At 39.2% G+C, this 19,427-nt stretch overlaps 1 protein-coding gene across 2 annotated transcripts in view; it reads right to left on the bottom strand.

Moving 5' to 3' along the window:
- LOC145978909 (ribosomal protein S6 kinase alpha-5-like) overlaps positions 1-19,427 on the bottom strand; it is a 460,399-nt gene that overhangs the window by 36,696 nt on the left and 404,276 nt on the right. For both annotated transcript variants that reach the window (XM_083111867.1, XM_083111865.1), the window contains exon 4: positions 16,954-17,069. In XM_083111867.1, coding sequence (XP_082967993.1) covers positions 16,954-17,069 — 116 coding nt within the window. The remainder of the gene's footprint in view (positions 1-16,953; positions 17,070-19,427) is intronic.

Raw genomic sequence — 19,427 nt, 5'->3', positions numbered from 1 at the left:
CATGCCTTCTTTTGGTCGTTGCGTGAAATAATCTTCACACTGCTCCTCATTCAAAGTTTTCAAGTTATGTTAGTTCTCATTATGAGGTATTCAGCCACATTCTCTACCGAACCGCTTGACAGGCCTTTTTCCCTCCTCACCGATTGAGCAATAAGACAATCTCTTCAATACCGTGCACTGAGTAAGCAATAACAAAGTTAGTCGTAATGCTAGTCGGCGGTCCTAGAATGCGCCCTGCTGTGAGCTGTTAAGATTCTGCGCAACAGAGAGGAGAATCACCGTAAGACGAAAGACTCGCAACGAGGCTGGGCGCAAGCTCGCTCGACACCATAACAAGTTTTGCAGATTGAGCATGTGCATTGATATATTTTCTCTTCTCGGATTTCTGCGTACAAACACAGATATGTAACAGCAATACCACACAAGGGAAAGAGACGTTTAAAGATTGAAGTTAAAAATAGTAAATAGCATAATTATAACACCATTAAGCCTTGTTTCCATGATATAAAAATTCAATATGCTGACCAAGGCAGTAATTTAATTTTATTATAAAACATAAACTAAACGTAACGTTTCACCCTCATAGCAAGGTCTTATTCAGACTCTCCACCAAGTACAAATGTAACAAGGTACATTTGTGTATATAAATCGTCCTGTTTTTGTATCTTGTTACATTTGTACTTGGTGCAGAGTCTGAATAAGACCTTGCTATAAGGTTGAAACGTTACGTTTAGTTTATGTTTTATAATAAAATAAAATTACTGCCTTGGTCAGCATATTGAATTTTTAAATAGCATAAGTGTAAAAACAGCCATTTCAAACTATCTTCAATATTCTACAGCTATAAGCAAAATTAAATTATATTTTCTTCTAATCAAGACCTTACACAGAAAGCAATGTTAGCGATAATATAAACAAAAATCAAATATGTTTCTGACCAATCAATTGTTTAAATAGAGTATAAATAGATGATAAACAATTGGGCTATACATTTTAGAGTGGCCTCGTAATTTTGTTTATGGTTACCAAAAAAAAGTCAACCAAACGTTTTTACAATTCATATAACAGTTTTTAATGTGTATTGTTAAATTGAATTGATATAATTACAAGTATTAACTGTGATTGTAATAGTGTAATCTATGAACCAGTCCTCTCAAGAATAGAATTAACCTTGTAAATACACCGATTTATATGTATGTATAACAAATATATTATACATTTTAAAATCACCTTGTAATCAAGCGTTTTCGGGTTCAGTTTCCGGTGACATTCATTTCAGTGGTTCTGACCGTTCTTTAAAAAGTTCCCGATCTTGTTCATAAACTAAACTGAACTGAGAGACATACTTTGCCAAACAAAGGATACACTATTACAATACTCTCTGGTGAAAATTAATAACCTGAAGTTGAGATCTAATTATGTTGATCCTTTGTGTCTCAGGATAACGTGAAACCATAACTTTTCTCTTATTTGTTCAGTAAAAGTGATGTTTGGATAACATTAATCAATGCCACCCTTGAACTCCGTGAGTACCTGAAGATTATCTTTGTTGCTATGTCGGTCCCCTCCCTCGCAGTTCATAAGAGATAAGGAAGAGGTGCAAGTTGTACATAATCCCCGTGTGTGCGTGCGAATGCTTCTAGCAGCACGTGAAACACACATGCAAGCACATTTAATATGTAGCCGTTACACGAGGAAAAGAAGAATCGAGGCTCCATATATGCTACGAGTGTATTGACACTAAGTGGTATGGTCGTGCTTTTAAAATGCACTGCCTCAATGTAAATAGAACGAGATTTTTTGCAACGGTTTCCGTCAAGTTCTTGTATAGATTGGTAAACAAATGCGCCCAGTCCCTTATGGCACACATCAGAGACAAGTGTATTACAGCTACTTAAATGCAAAGTTGCGTTGATATAAAAACATTCAAGAAATATGATTGAGGCTTTGTGTTGTTCTGTGTGAGTGGCTTACATCACACAAAAGTTCGTCCTGTTCATCTTTCAGAAACGTTACAATGCAAAATTTACAACACGTTTTTATTTAGTATGTTTACGTTACTTTTCTGCATCTTTTGGCTGATCGCGACAATGGATGAGACGGATGAATGGACAAACACATATGGACGACACAGCACAAGCTCTGCAGAGGATTATCCTAGGTGCCAGAGCCTCGTCAGCATGCAAAACTGCAACCCAGAGAAGGGAGGTTGACATTTCAGTGTCTTCAGAGAAGGATTCTATTTCCTCTAATCCACACTATACATTACATGTAGACTCAACGGATAAAGTAATAGCTGGCGAATTGTCCATTAAAATTTTAATAAGCCTGTGACGATCATGAATTGAAATAAAAGGTCAATAAGCATAGAACATCATCTGCAGAATTCCATTCTTCAAAAAACAAAACAATAAAAAAAGGAATGAAAATAGTAACGGGCAATTTGCCCACTATTATATTTGCCGTTGACTGTACGTAAATATATTGTAGCTATGACTTGCATATGGATATAAGACAAGAGAAAAGTGCATACAAAAAACACTGAGTTACAGCTTTGGAAAAGGCACATCGAATTTAATAAAGGAGACAGAAAACAATGGCAGACAAGAACAGCGGAAAAGGAAATCATTTGGAGCTCTCACGATATGACACCTGTAACTGCAACTGGTCCATCTGCGGTTTAGCTATGACCTTCGTTTCAAAGTAACATCTTGTGGAAGAAATGTGTTGTGTGTCCATCAATACCTTCAGAGTTCGCTACAAAAATCCCCGCTCGTAAGAATTTACGCAGTTACTGAATCTGGCATATATTTCGTAAATAATAGAAATGCTTCACTCTCAATATCGATGTTCAATGAGTTTTTTCACAGAGAATAAATACCCTTGGGAGTACTTTGTGATCTACGGCGTTCGGGTCGGGAACAGTCGGGTGTTCTCGGAACTTCCGCGACTTCTGCTCGTGCTACTTCACGTGTCGCTCGTCAAGGCCATACACACTGCTTTGGTTAATCGATAAATAACTCAATTTACCGCCAGGTGGCTCCGTGTTCACGTGGCATAATCCGAAGTCTGTTGTCGGTTGCGTAGGTCCTGCGGGAAAATGAGGATTCGGACAATATTGAGGACGAATACAACTGCGTTTTCTCTACATATTTTTATAATATACAGAATGTCGTCTTCTGTGCATGGGAAATGTGTTCCTGACACAACACACTGCAATTAAAGTGGATTTAATATCTGTAAATGGATATTATATTTACAATTAGTGAATTTCACATTTTGCATCTGCTAGCTTAACCTCGACAGGAAGAGTGAGATGTAGGAAAGAAACATCGTGGATTGATTGATTTGGTTTATTTTACTTCGTTTCTCTGCCACTTTTGGTTAATCGTGACGATGGACATGAGTGATAATAAGATGAAATTGATTAAGGGACACTCACACAGACCCATACTGAGATTCGAACCCAGTGCTAACCAGTGTGGAACCGCGGCCTTCCATAAAGATTAAATACACAGGGAAGAAGGATACGGGATTTGAAGATGTGACCCCCTGATTACGAATTTCTAACAAAAGTTTTTCTTGCACAGGTATATTCTAACAGAAGCTGGGGATACATGTTTAAAGTGAGAACAGTACAAACAAGTTAATATGACCACAGAGGGAATCGTACCGGCGACCTATTAGTAACTAGTTATCTTACGTCACTTTTCTACTTTAAGGCTTGACTTGGACGATGCCAGGTTTTTGATTTTTTAAATTTTCCTCTTTTTTCGAAAAACCTCTACGATATTCCAAAATCTGAAAAAATACATCTTCTTAGAATTTCTTCTGGAATATTCACATCGTTTGCTTTTGCTGTTGCGTAGATATCTGCAATAGTTCCGTGACTACGCAAGTCCATTAATCTATTCATAATATCTGGACAACAAAGAAAGAAAACCACCTCAGCATTCACATGAATATTCTAGAAGGAATTCTAAGCCTTTTCTACCACTTAACCAGTTTACATAGAAATTTTAGCGTATGCAAATTAGAAAACATTAAAAAAATTACATACAGAAGTAAATATTGAAAACAAAGAAAAATATAAAATTACAAAGAAAAATCACAAAAAAAGGGGGAAAAAGTACATACGGGAATAAAAGTCCAACCTATACTCACGAGCATACAACAAAACACACACACTCACATATTCATGACAGTAGCCAGGGATTTGAAATATTAATGTGAATAAGGGTTTTCAGTGTTTTCTGCACGTAAGTGTATTCAATTTTGCACTAACGTATATAAGCTTGCACTTAGGTGCTAACTATTTGTGCCCAATAAGAAATGTTTTAATTGTGTCCTAAAGACAATACTGAAGATGAGTTCCGGATTCCGAGAGGCAGTGAGTTTCAAAGACGAGAAGTGGAAACGATGAAAGATTCCGAATAAAAATTAGAGTTATGAAGGGGGATGAGTAGTCGAGTTCTCCCGCGCGATCTGGTGGCAAGGCTGTGTGTTTCGGAAAGCATTGAGAATCTGCTCGAGAGATAAGCCGGTTCTTTTCAACTGATATCATAGCTGTTTTTCAAAATGAGAGGAAAATTCGGAAGAAAAAACTGCCCTGGCTTCGGCCAAAAGGTTCAGTCAAGCATTAATCGCGACGGTGAGGATAATGATAAACTTATGCAATGGTGATGCCTGGGTCATTGATTCGAACCTGTGACCTCTGGCTTCGTATCGCATTACGCTGACAACTCCCCAATAGAGGAGTTTTCTCCCTATAAGCTGGTAGATAACGACATTATCTTGTAATATGGCGATCATTGTTAATACCTGTTGTAAATAAAACATTGTATCTAAACATTACCTCACTTTGGATTCGTGCATGTCTTTGCTAACCACCTATTCGCAGTAAGAACGAAGTCAATGTACACAAATATGACTTGTGAAAAATCCAATGAGTTATTGTTCAGGAAATTTGTGCTTAGGAATATAGTGCATGTGATACCAGCCATACCACTCAACGTATAGCTGGGAGGCACTGTATAAAGAGCCGTACAGCTACGACAATAGACACAACATCAGAATTAACAGAGTAAAATAACTTATTTACCAGTCACGTGGTTTTGTTTACATTAACTTCGTTCTTGCAGTGGATGGAGAATAGTTTCGAGTACTTTAGCGGAGGAATAGCTACTGTGAAATTTTGATCGAATTCTGTTCAAGTGAGGTGCGATGCGTGTGGTAAGATCAATGAAAGCAAGCTGAAACCATTACCCAGCGGTATAAGTTGAAGTGGCAGACACCACTCGTAAATAACACGGGAAAGCATTCACCCTCAGCGACAAATGCAGGCACCGGCAGCTTTAAGATAACGGGAATAAATTATACAGACTAAAGCTAGAGCCGTTATGTTTGGCGAATGTTGTTTACCATATGCGCTGGCTTTGCACTTTATGTACCCCAAATCCCCAAGGGAAGCAGATAGTTTTTGTTTACATAAAAACATTATGTCAATCTATATTTTATTTGAAGTAGGCGCTACTGCTATTTTCTTTCACCATTTTACCCCATATCTTTAAGAATATGCTCCAGAAATCAGTTTTAAAGTTGGATTCGAACCACTGTGCAATGTGGCTGGTATCGAACCCGGGACCCTTTGTTTACAAGGCGACGACGTTACCACTACGCCATCAAGGAGGCCCACATCCCTTCAAGAATTTAATCTAATCAGCATTTCACCTTCATCGTCGCGATTAGCCAGAAGTGGATAAAAGGCGGCGTAAAGTAAGAAAAATGAAATGCAGAGATATTTCGAAGCATGCAGTCTAACTGTTCATATATAGGTTACATACTTATAATAAGGGGTTCGCAATTTTATTTTATTTTAATGTTATTTAAAAATTATTTTTGTATGCATTATTTCGAAACGAGATCGAGATTGGCACGAGAACGAGTCTCGTCTCGGTATTATCCTCAAAGAAATATGCATGACACAACAGTATAATAAAAGAGCCCACAATAGTAAATGCTCAGCCGTTAAAGGTAACACAGGAAAAACTAAGGGTTCCCATAGAAAAAGAAAGATTTTTATCTGGAAAACTTCCCCTGCACGTAAAGGGCTTGCCACCCTATTCTGGGGAATTACAGCTTTCACCCTCAAAAAAATGCCAAGAATATGATGCATGGTTCTAACCTTACCCCCACACTCCCCTTTCACTTTTCATTGTTCCCTCAGTGCCACGACACTGGAATGCCATATTTATTTATACTGAAGTTCGTGACCGTGGCACAAGGTATCTGGGGATGGATATTTCTGGCCGGTCCCACACGCAATCTTGCTCGCTTCCGGGTCGGCTGCATGGTTGGCTGTTGATACGGTTGGTTGGAAGTGATGTTGAGGGGCAATAAAGAGTTTTGGTGCCACCAAAACCACACAGTGAATGAACAGCTAATTTGAATAGCACTAGACCTACAGGATTAGTTTAAGGGACGACAAGCACACGCTAATTTTAAATTTAAATTAATAAAGTTTGACAGAGAAGTGTATGAATACCTCAAGTCGCTTGCTTACTAGCACAGAGTATAGTGTTTCTTGCATGACACCAGATCAAGCCGTACTGGGAGGGGAAAATATAGACATATATATATATTACATATATATCATGTGTGATTTTATATAACAGCCCTTCTTTAGGAACATATAGGGTAAAAATAAGTATTCGAGCCTGAGATGGTATAAACAAAAATTATGCCCAAAATTATTTGACTATGACATAGTTGGTTGTTATTTAAGGTAGCCTATCGTATGTGCTTAACCACAGTGGATATGTAAATACTGTGACATAGGAGTCAGCAGTGTGGTATTTGAAGAATTTCCAGAGGGAGGGGGTTAATAACTACTCTTAAAGCATCGGGATATGACATAAATTATACAGATAGTCACAGAAGTACCAAAAATTAGCAACAGAAAGGGGTATGTGGACAGCAGATGGGGGATACCTTCTCATCCCATTTCAAATACCAGCAGACTTTCCTAGCGGAATGGTTAGCACATGGGTCCTGGGTTCGAATCCTGGGTTGGGCATGGCTGTTCTTTGCGAGTGTCCCTGCATCAATTCCATCAGATTATTACTCATCCTCATCTTAGCGATTAGCCAAAAGTGGCAGAAAAGCGAAGTAAAGTAAACCAAAGCTTTCAAATGCCATCTTGGGAATCAAACCCGCGATAGCGAAAAGAGAAGGGAGTGGAAAGTAACGGGATAAAACCAGGAGCATGAAAATAAATGGAAAAGGAATATCGGTAAGAAAAATACAGGAACGATATATTAAAATACGAAAAACACAAGCGATGGCAAATGGAAGGAAAACAAGGCAATGCAATTGAAAAGAAATGAGAGAGAAGAAATGAACTCGCACATTTCATGCTGAGTCAGCGACAGTGCCATGGTATTACATTAATTCCAAGAGAACCGAGAGTGTTTATACAACGAATACAGTTGCTTTGTTCCAACAGATCGAAATCTAGATCAGCGACTGCATCGGAATGGCCCAGAAACCTCCTTCCGCGAGGTTATGTGCAGTAAGCTGGGCGCTATGAAGAACTCGAATTAATAGACTTGTCCGTGAAGATGCCTGAACACGCAGAAGATCAACAAGCACTAATGGTGCAGATGTGGTTAATCTGCTAGAGGAGGAAAATACATTACGGCGAACATGTACGAGTATTGGCGCTAGTCGTGCAAGTCGAATCTCCTGTTGGATTAAAATGTTTCAAAAAACAGGGGGAACTGAAGTAAATGGAGCATAAGAATCATGAAAATACGAAGTAGCCACAACGCAAGAAGAGGAAACTTAAGGAAAAAGAAACTCAAACAAGTGAAAGTAGAGAACAGTAAAGAAAAATCGTGACTCGCCAGCATAAAAGAACTGAAATACGTAGCCAAAGAGTAAAACAAGACACGAAAATAATCAATAGAAAGCATGTGCGTGAAAGAAGGAAGGAACTAACATTCTGTAAGAGTAGGAGAGACAACGATAAGGAGGTGATAAGCTGATAAGATAAACAAATAGAAGGAACAATTGGCACTTGTGGGTAAAGAAAAGTTGTTACAACGAAAGTATATCAAGTCAGCATACATTACCACAACTACAGAAGAGTTCTTATCTCCTATTTAGTGTCGATACTTGCATGCTCTTTCACGATTCCCCGTATTTCATGACTGGAAATTGATTACCTAAAAATGAGCTTAAATTGTACGGAAAATAGCCCCAAAATTACTCTAGATATTACAATTTGTCATAAATTACAAAAGTTACACGGAATTTGTGAAAAATCTGAATAATTCAATTGCATATTTGGCGGTTTAAATTACTGAAACTACAAGGGCAAAGCAACATTACTCTTTTTCCAAAGTACTCCAGGGTTCGACTCCCGGTTCAGATCTCACTTTAAACTGAAGATTCAGTCCTGTTAACCTATGTGAGCATTAAGGGTGACTTAAAACATACTTTGCTAAACTTCTTCCTCTCTCTCATATACACACCACACGTATACATATGTGTTGGGCGTGTGTGTATCTGATGTCTCTATCTGCACTTGTGCCAATGGAAGAGATAAATATTCCATTGTGGAATTTTAGAACGTGCAAATACGAGTAAAGCTTGTATTTTTTTAAATTCCTATTTTACATATTGGACGTTACTTTCCTCACACTTTCGGCAAATTACGACAATGAGGATGAGTGATGATTACACGAAACTGATAAAAATTATACTTGCCGGGACTCGAACCCGGGAACGTCGCCTGATCACAGAACAGACACAACTGAATTTCACGAAACGATTGTAAACGTCAAAAAGAGACCTTTTCAAAAGAAACTGCCAAAAATGCTGATAAATGACCCAAAAATGCAAAACAAAAACAATACTTTCTGGTTACAACTCAAGTGAAAGAGACTTAACATTGTCTTCAACTTGCAGAGTTCGAACACATCGGTTCTCTTCAACGACAGAATGGGGATAATATTCCTATCAAGGCAACCAATAAGAAATCGCCAGTGTAGCCCGAACTCTTAAAACATGCCAAGGTTCTTTTATCAGCAATTATGCAACGCTCATGTGGAAACGAATTGAAATGAAGCAAAGCCACCAGCGGATGGACATAAAACAGTTCGTAATCTTCTCCCTCGCACACGACTTCAATCATAAAGCGTTAGCTGAAGAAATTAGCTCAAGTCTTCGCGCACACAAGAGCTCGTTGCTTCATTTGTTGCCAAGGAGACAGGGAAGAGTATGTTGCTATATGGGAGCTGGGTAATGAACATGTAGGAAGAACAGGGTTCCAACAATTATCTGTATATTTTGGGGTACTGATATCTCGGAAACTTCGAGAAGAAGAAAGATAAAACTTTAGTGGGTGGAATTTTGATTGAGTTTGAGTGCATGTTTTAACTCCACTTTATGCACAGTAAGGCTAATCGGGACTGGAGATACATTTTAAAGTGGGATCCGAATTACTAAGGGTATCGAACCCGGGACTCCTTGATTACAAGGCGACCACGCTACCACGCTACCACTATGCTATCGTCATATCGTGTTGATATGACAGAACAAAAACAATGAACTTCCCTGAAAATTATTTTTAAAAGATGGAAAATATGGATAACACTGACACTTATTTTACTGTTATGTGCCTCTTACAAGATTTCTGAAACGCCACTGATTAAACTCACATTCCATTCTTTCCATTTTAGTTATTTTACGCCGCTTCTCTGCCTATTGGGTTAATAGCGACGATGAGGATGAATGCTGAACTGTTGCTATGGAAGAAAGGACAAGCCTTAACCAGGATTCGAACCTGGGGTATCTGACCTCGTAGCGTGTGACACTGATAACTCCGAATACCGTGGTTTATGATCATAGGCATAAGTAGCAGATAATTCGAGGCGCTCCATCCCCTACCCTCCTTGAAATTGCACATGTACGTAAATAATACGTATGTACAGTTATGAAGTGTACTAGGTTGTAACGATTCCGTAAGAAAGTTAATGGGATTGTTACAATTCAGAAGTGTCTGTAATGTAGATACGCCAATGTTATAACAAGAACAACAAACCAAAAGTATGATCAACTGGCAATAAAATATAGAGGTGCTGGACAGTAGCTTGCCCAAGGGGGGGGCGGGGTTATAACACTCCCTTTGGCCCTGCCCCCCCCAAAAAAAATAAGACCGTCAAAGGAAAGAAATATGGCAAAATGTGGACTGAGTACTACAAAAAAAATACACGTAACACTCTGTTTCAAAAATGATGGTGCTGGACCATCTCGACATAACGCTCCAAGTATGATCTTGCCTCTTGTCTCCACATAATTTCTGGAGTTTTTCCTGCACCGAAGTTGCAAGTCGGGACTCGGGTTTGCAGCAGCCGTGTCCGAAACCAGTCCATCCATGAGGCAAAGGGAAAATGCAGCGGATGCCGGTGTGCAACAGGTGTGGCAATATGACCTTGGGAAGCTGAGATTTTTCCACATGTAGGCAAGGTCAGGCCACGCGCAACACCCAAGCTTCCATGGAAAATCGGACGAAACCGGGCCGCGATATGACGTCAATGGGAGGAAAATTTCCTTCAGACTTACAAAAGGGTATATATACATGTGAGCATTATCAATTATTCACTTAGAGTACAACTCTTTTGAGAAAATCTTTTCTTTCCTCATAGTTTCTCTTTCCATCAGTCTTTTAAGTATTTGCATTTTTATGTGCGTGTGGGGAGTATGAGTGTAATTCAAATACATTACCACAGATATTACCCTTCTTTGACAAAATTAACTCTTGTTGATACACGGAGAAAAAAAAATGTTTTAAGGGTTAAGGGAACGAAAGGGCATTTTAAGATCGTAGTCAGGGTCATAAACACAGTGGTTTTCCTCAAAATATACTTTTTCTACTTCTTTGGGGATATATTTCGTCAAGAAAAGAAAATTTCCCTGCGTTGAAGGGATCTTTTTTACTTAGGAAGGGAGATTTTTACCTTACACGGAGAAATGTATCAGTGAAAAGCTACTCGTAGAAACACTGCGTACCTGCCTCGATCAGCCCTATTTCATTCGCTACCTTACATACGCTTCATTTTCCAACTCCAATGCTCAGCAAAGAAAACTTGCCGCTTCTAGTAGAATCACTACAAGCGACACTTGCGTCAGTGCATGTTATGCAACGAAAACATGAGCAAGGATGAAGTTATGGGAAGAAAACTTCAATAAAGGTTCAAAAAGATTAGGACGGCATTCAGTGGCGCAAAAGTACTAAAGCCCCAGTCATAATCCAGCTACACAATTAGTTATATTGCTTTCCACCTATTTCTACTGCACTGGTTGCTCTTTTGAGGCGTAGTGGCAACGTCGTCGTCCTGTACTCAAAGGGTTCCGTGTTCGATATCCGGCGGACGCACATAGCGATTCGGATCCCACTTTAAAATGTAGGTCTAGACCTGATTAGCCTATCTGTGCATTAAGTTGATTTAAAACTCAACACACAAACTCGTTGAGTTCAAATTAAGGAGTGACCATTGATTGATTCGGTTTAGTTTACTTCGCTGGACAAAGGGACAATCACAAACATACAGGAACGCCACATGAGCGCCACAGTGGATTTTACTGGCTGTGAGTCGAGTCGCCAGAGCCTCGCTGGTCTGTTCAATGCAATCCAGGGTGTACTACGTGGAAGTGAGGTTGACTTGATTGATTGAATTGTTGTTTTAAGTCCACAGAAAGGCTAATCGAGACTGAACCTACAGTTTAAAGTGGGATCTGAACCACTATGCGCCTTCACCGGTTATCGAACCTGGGACCCCTAAGTGAGGTTGACATTTAGGTGTCTTTGGAAAGGGTCACCACTTACGCCCAAAGAAGTGACCATGACAGACGTTGCTTTTCCACTGAATGGTTTACAACGAGAACGGCACCGACCTTGGGCATGTGTCCCATCATTAATTTGACGCCTCCAAACGTCGCGATCAACCTCCAGGTGCGAAAATCGACATTAACTACATGGAAACACATGCATGTCGTTACAAACTGCGAATTCACAAGCTGCCTCAATCAGAATTCGAACCAAGGACCCCGCCAGGGAAGACATGTCGCACGCAATGAGAGAACCCGGACATTTTGATTGGCTGCAACGTGTCACATTTTACCCATGATTCTTAAGTGGGACAACACAGTGTTCGTAACAAGTCCGAAGCCTTACCTACTTGTCGGAACCAAAAAAAATAAACTATAAATCAGGTGCCGACAATGATAATGCTGATTGGTACAACACCGTGCGACAAACGCATGCACCGTGGAGCCTTCGAGAAGCACCTGACAGGAGCCGCTAAAGAAAACAAACGCTTGTACAATGGTGCCACTAAAGATCGGTGTTTTATAACGGTTGCGTATCCGGGAACATGTTTTGCCACTCGGAAAAATAGGGGCGTACCGTTAGATTATGGTCTCACTCTCGCACGACCAGAATACCTCGCTCGTTTTCTTTGCTCGGGAGTATTGGGAAAAGCCACTTCGCAGCCGCCATCATGACAGGAGACATTTTTTGAGGCCATTTGAGCAAGAGAACGCCGACAGCCTTCGTGCCGTTTCCGCTACTTGCGGTTACCGCTGACTTGCGAATCTGGATGTAAATACTCCATTTGTTAGATGGATGTACGTTTAAGTGTCACTGACGAGTTCCAGAAAGTTTAGAAAAACTGAAAACGTTAACGGTGCACTTAACCTAGTCCAATTGGTCATGTACTGAGAAAAGTGCAAATCAAACGTTTAGCAGTGCAATGTTCCAACTCACTGAAACATGAAAAGATTTAGTTACACAGCAATTCGGAACAAACTGCTTTAAGTGTGCTGCACAAATACGCAATGTAGTCATTTTTAAATGCATCATGGGGCATTGAATTCGAAAAATGACAATAATTATTCGTCATCGACTTTTCCTTTTTTATCATGTTGTGCATGTAGAGTTTAACTGAAAGCAACTCTATATGTAGGCATTATATTTTGTGGCAATCGCAATAACATCTAAAAATGAGAATTTGTCAAAATTATTGTTAATTTAAGTAACATGCTAAACGAATTATTCCTACGGAGCAGCGAAATAATAATACAAAAGACTTAGCACATATTATGTGAAGAAAATCGTGAAAATAGTAAAAGGTTTCTGTTATGAGAGTTTAATGTGCTTCATAAAATTTTGACAACAATGGTATTTTACGAATACGGTATTTACAACTGATAGGCAGAGTAGATATACATTGTTATTTCACCCATAACAATTTTCCAACACCCTTTACCGAAGGTCGCCGAAAAATTTTCTGACTACGCCGCTGAAGAAAAAAGAATCAAAAACAAAGAAAAATAGAGAAATTCAGAGACAAAGAATTAAAATGAGCGAAAGGACAAGACAAGGCATAAAATGAAACGAAAAGAAGAAGAGGGCATGACAAAATGAAAGAGAAGAAAATTATGCACAGAAAATAAATATTGTTTGGAATAACAACAAAAGCAAAGGAAGTTCCTAGTAACCAAATGTCTGTTTAAATTGGTGGCAAACGGAACCAAATCCGTTTAATGAGAGCGCTTTTGCGTACAGTTACCAGTTATTAATGCGCGCGCGCGTGTGTGTATGTGTGTGTGTGCAAGAAAAGAAAAGTTTTAAAAGGAATGAAACCAAAATAAAAGGAAAGTAATTACAGTGATACGAAAACAGATTAAAAGTTAAATAGAAAGAGAAAATAAAAACGAAAGCAAAGAAATGAGAAAGGGATGATAAACGAAAGGAAATAGAAAACAAAAAAGAATAAAAAGTATGAAAACAGAGCGAATGCCAAAGGTGACTTTCGTATAAGATAAAGTTACCATTCCGCTGTTCACGTGGAAAGACTACGAAAAGCACAGCATCGGAAGCCGACCTTACGAGTCCCGTTAACCTATTCCACGCAGGGCCAGATTTCTTCCACCGATACGCGTAAGCAAAAGAAGAAGGAAAGTAGGCAAATAGCATCGACCGAGCACATGTTTTTCAAGTTTCCTTAGTCCATTTTTCTTCCCGCGGTGCCAGGTATATCAGGCTCTCGAGTGAAAACTGACAACAGGAAACGGCTTAGCATTACTACATTAGCCTTACGTAAGCCCGTGGTGTGAAAGAAGAAACGGAAAAAAATTGTCAACCAGCAAAATTCTGCTCCGGCCTCAGGAGAAAAGTGGAAAGGTGATAATTAACCGTTTGTTTAAAGTGAGGGGCCATGACCGCAAATAAATGTTAAAAAAAAGAAAGATTTCAGAAACCGTTGGCGTTGCTGTGGGTGGAACAGTTTCCAAATGGAAGGTGTAGAAATTTTGAGTTGAGATAGGCGTATTTAGTATTTTTTTCCCCCGTAAGGTCGTCTTACTCTCTCTCTCTCCACACACTGACTTGGGAATCTGTGGAGCAAGAACGCGCGTAACGAGAGAGAAGGGGAGAAAGCGATGGGCAGAGCAAAGCAGTGCGCGCTGCTGCTGGCAGCTGTAGCCGCGTTTTTACCTCCATGCACTCACTTCTCCTCTCACGCGTTCATTGGTCGAGCCCTCTCGAGTCCTACTTGCGCAGAGGAGTAGCTTGCGTTCACTTGCTGCAGACATTTTCGGGACACAGTGTAGGCAAGTGCTTCACCCTCTTCGTGAGATCATGGCCCGGTATTTTTTTTTAAAAAAAAAAACGATACCCCAATCCCAACTCGTAAATACGAGGGTCATTCGGAAAGTAACTTCCGTTTGGGTATAAAAGAAACACCAGGACATGCGAGAGTTTTTATTATATAGAACTGAAAGAGACAACTCTAAGCTATTTTCCTACATTCAGCCATGCAGGAACACTGTCCTTGAGCTCCTGGTCATTGTTGAAGCGCTGTGCCCCTAACCACTTCTTTCATTTGTACACAGGCATAGGTTAATGTTCACTAGAAGTATTTGGAATTGTTGACATGAGGCACCGTAAAATCAATCTGCGCTGTAAGGAGTAATGATTGTTCTCTAGCAATGCTCGAACCAACCAACATTTTCAGTGGGAATTGTTTGACCACCCTCCTTACAGCCCAGATTTGGCCCCTAGCGATTATCACCTCTTTCCACAAATGAAGCCGTGGCTAGGGGCACAGCGCTTCAACAATGACCAGGAGCTCAAGGACAGTGTTCCTGCATGAATGCACAGGCGGCAATTTTTTTTGGCATGGGTATTGTAAACCTTGTTCGCCAATATGATAAGTGTCTCAACAGAAAATAGCTTAGAGTTGTCTCTTTCAGTTGTATATAATAAGAACTCTCACAATGTCCTGGTGTTTCTTTTATACCCAAACGGAAGTTACTTACCGAATGGCCCTCGCACTTACTATTACTTTTACCTTTCCACATTAATTAATTTGTGCCATTGAGATTAAGTTATTAATAAATAAATTATGGCATAATCATAACTTGTAATATTTTGATTATGTCGAGGTTTGTTGATAATTATTCAATTAGGTTTGAGTTACTTGTCAACCACTGGATCTGATGCAATCTTGCATTTTCCTCAGGTCAACACCATTAAATTAATTTGGTTGGCACGTTGCAATATGAACATCGAAAAATTCCATTATTTGTAATTAGGAAATCGATGACTATATCAATATACTTCGCAAACAGATAATTATATTGACTGGAAAACACTTTAAGAAGAACCTCTTGAGGCCCGGTACCTGGCTTCGGGCCGACTGTTGAGAAACATTGCTCTAAGTTAATCGCGACCATGAGGATGAAATAGATACAACAAATATGAACGCAGGAATCAGGATTCGAAATTCAATACTGAAGGTTTCTGAAAGTAATTTTGCGTGAGGAAATATAGTTCTTGTTGTTATAGTGCAGATCAGCGGTTTTCAAACCTTTTTCTCATTGTACCCTTCAGTCGTAACTAAACGTCTAATGTACCCCCACCATAGGTTTTTTGCGAATAATGGTGTCGGGGAATTTTTTTTCTGCCTGACTGGTGGGGCTTTTCTGATATGTTGGAGGCGTGTATCTGCAATACAATAAAATGGCATTCGGGCTCTATGTGGAAAGATGGTAAATCCTACGTTTATTGTTTTATTGGGTGTTCCTACGTTTAAAATCTTTATGATTAGTTAGAAAAATAAAAATGTGAAACATATGAAGTATGTAAAAAACATTCGTGTTCCTACGTTTAAAATCTTTATGATTAGTTAGAAAAATAAAAATGTGAAACATATGAAGAAGTATGTAAAAAACTTTCATTTTCATATATATTTTCCAGAGTTATTGAAGAAAAAGTAAAGAACAAAAATAACTTGGTAAACAAACTGTGAAGCACAATTTTGGAGTTTTTTTTAAATTGAAAATCCTCAAGAATTTCTAGTACGTAAGAAGGATGTGCCTGGCAGATTCTTGATGTCTGGTTGTGAACTTTAAAATTTCAAAAGGAGATTCGGATCAAAATTTAGCCTATTATAGATTTCTAATGAGTATTTTATTTAAAAAGATATATGACAAAATCAGCCTTATTTTTCTGTTGAATGTTAAAGCTTCGAAATCTGAAATACGTCTGCTCTACACACCTGCAGCGGAAATGTTGTATTGTGGGTATTCTCGACATTTCCTTTTCCGAGCTGATCGCGTACCCCACCCTCAAGTTGTTAATGTACCCCTGCGGGTACGAGTACCACAGTGTGAAAACCACCGGTGTAGATAACCATTCATTTTCATACCAGAATCCGACAATTGATTACATCCGTCGCCAAGCCCTCAAAACAAAAAGTTCCAAACATATTTCTCGACAAGGTTTCCAGCCTTATAAAACCCCTACAGTTGGAACATAAAACTACATGCAAGTATATTTAGCACACAAAGGAAGAAAACCCGTAGAGGTGGGGATTTTGTACTCACCTTGTGCAAATGCTCTAGTGCTAGGATGATCTCGCCGATGTAGATTTTGACTTCGTCTTCGGTGAAGTGTTCTCTTTGGTATAAGTGCGTGAATAGTTCCCCACCGCTTACGTAATCTGAAAGTTAAAAAGAGAAGAACTGTTAGCATGTAGTCGCATGTTTTTTTGTTTCTTTCACATACTCTAATTACGATCAAATCATTACGCTTTACTTTACTAAGACCGCCATGCAAGATGGTGGTGGAGAATGGATCGTTATTCGGTTACTTTACGAGCAGTTGGATTAACCATAACATCAATCAACGGGAGTGTGAATCTGCTAATGTTTCTTCCTATCTCTATCTCTGTTCAGTTTCTGGTCTCTGTATTTCTTTCTCTCTCTATCTCTGTTCAGTTTCTGGTCTTTGTATTTCTTTCTCTCTCTATCTCTGTTGAGTTTCTGGTCTTTGTATTTCTTTCTCTCTCTATCTCTGTTCAGTTTCTGGTCTTTGTATTTCATTCTCTCTCTATCTCTGTTCAGTTTCTGGTCTCTGTATTTCTTTCTCTCTCTATCTCTGTTCAGTTTCTGGTCTTTGTATTTCTTTCTCTCTCTTTCTCTGTTCAGTTTCTGGTCTTTGTATTTCTTCCTATCTCTATCTCTGTTCAGTTTCTGGTCTCTGTATTTCTTTCTCTCTCTATCTCTGTTCAGTTTCTGGTCTTTGTATTTCTTTCTCTCTATATCTCTGTTGAGTTTCTGGTCTTTGTATTTCTTTCTCTCTCTATCTCTGTTCAGTTTCTGGTCTTTGTATTTCATTCTCTCTCTATCTCTGTTCAGTTTCTGGTCTTTGTATTTCTTTCTCTCTCTTTCTCTGTTCAGTTTCTGGTCTTTGTATTTCTTCTCTCTCTATTTCTGTTCAGTTTCTGGTCTTTGTATTTCTTTCTCTCTATCTCTATCTCCGTTCAGTTTCTGGTCTTTGTATTTCTTTCTCTCTCTATCTCTACCTCCGTTCAGTTTCTGGTCTTTGTATTTATTTCTCTCTCTATCTCCGTTCAGTTTCTGGTCTTTGTATTTCTTTCTCTCTCTATCTCTGTTCAGTTTCTGGTCTTTGTATTTCTTTCTCTCTCTATCTCTGTTCAGTTTCTGGTCTTTGTATTTCTTTCTCTCTATCTCTATCTCTGTTCAGTTTCTGGTCCTAGTATTTCTTTCTCTCTCTATCTCTGTTCAGTTTCTGGTCTTTGTATTTCTCTCTCTCTCTATCTCCGTTCAGTTTCTGGTATTTGTATTTCTTTCTCTCTCTATCTCTGTTCAGTTTCTGGTCTTTGTATTTCTCTCTCTCTCTCTCTCTCTCTCTCTCTCTCTCTCTCTCTCTCTCTCTCTAACTACCATTTTATTTGTTTTACTTTCTTTTCTTTTACTCTTTCCGCTTTTCTGTCATATCTCTCTCTCTCTCTCTCTCTCTCTCTCTCTTCTCTTTTTCCTGTTACTCTTAGTCTTTCTATTTCTCCCTTCTCTCTTTTTCTTTTCCTCAAATTTTGTTTCTCTTTCTTCTTTTGTTTCTTTCTTTCGTCCATCTCTTTTTCTACCTTTCCTGTTTTGATTGATTGGCTGATTGATTGGCTAACTGCGAATATGAGGACGAAAGATGGTAAGATGAAACCAGTGACGGCGCTTAGGTGGGCAGTTGCTCCTATTTTTTGCCAGTTTTGTCTATGCACTATGGCCTCTTAAATGCTAAGCCTTGCCCACCAAGAAAAAAAAATGGCCTTGCCCCTACCCTCAGTTTGGCACCCAGTCGATGAACTGATGAAAGGCACAAACACGAATGGACAGGACACAAAGGATTATACTGGCAGAGTCCAAACGCCAGAGCTCCGTTGACCTGCAACAATGCAGCACAATATGCTTTTAGATATATTCAACATGAAGAACTAAAAAGCATAATTTTATAGGATCATCATTGCGACGTCGGTTCGGTAGCCGAGAGAGAAGCTATCAACTTTCGATCTCGTGACCGAATTTCCCGGGTTCGAGTCCCGGTCTCAGCATGGATGTTCCTTGTGAGTGTCCCTACATCAATATCATCTAATCACCCACTCGTCCTCATCAGACAAAAACATAAACAATATCATTCTCCAGCTGTCAGCAAGGTTTTCAATTTAAGTGAGGCTTGGCTCCCAGTTGGAAAACCCAGAGGAAGTTCACAGATATCCGCCAGCCAACCGAACAGAAGACGAAGCTGAAAAGTGGGTCAAGCATTTGAAGCTCTTGAGAAAGTATGAAACGACTTCCCATTACAAGGATACATTAGGATGTGTACAATACATCCAAAGAAAAACTTTCACATCTTGCGATTCGACGCCGAGTGAACATCCTATACCCGTGGACCCGTCCCAACGTAGTTACTTCCTTTACAATATATACAACGTGCTTTTTTTCTTTCATTTTGCCAGAAATACTTATTTTTAATTTTCGCGAAACACACACGCAGATATAAA

Source organism: Lepisma saccharinum, chromosome 25 (genome assembly GCF_977018435.1).
Source record: "Lepisma saccharinum chromosome 25, izLepSacc3.1, whole genome shotgun sequence".
NCBI classification, from domain to species: domain Eukaryota; kingdom Metazoa; phylum Arthropoda; class Insecta; order Zygentoma; family Lepismatidae; genus Lepisma; species Lepisma saccharinum.
The sequence above is the reverse complement of the archived record's forward strand: the minus strand, read 5'-3'. Positions and strand labels throughout refer to the sequence as shown.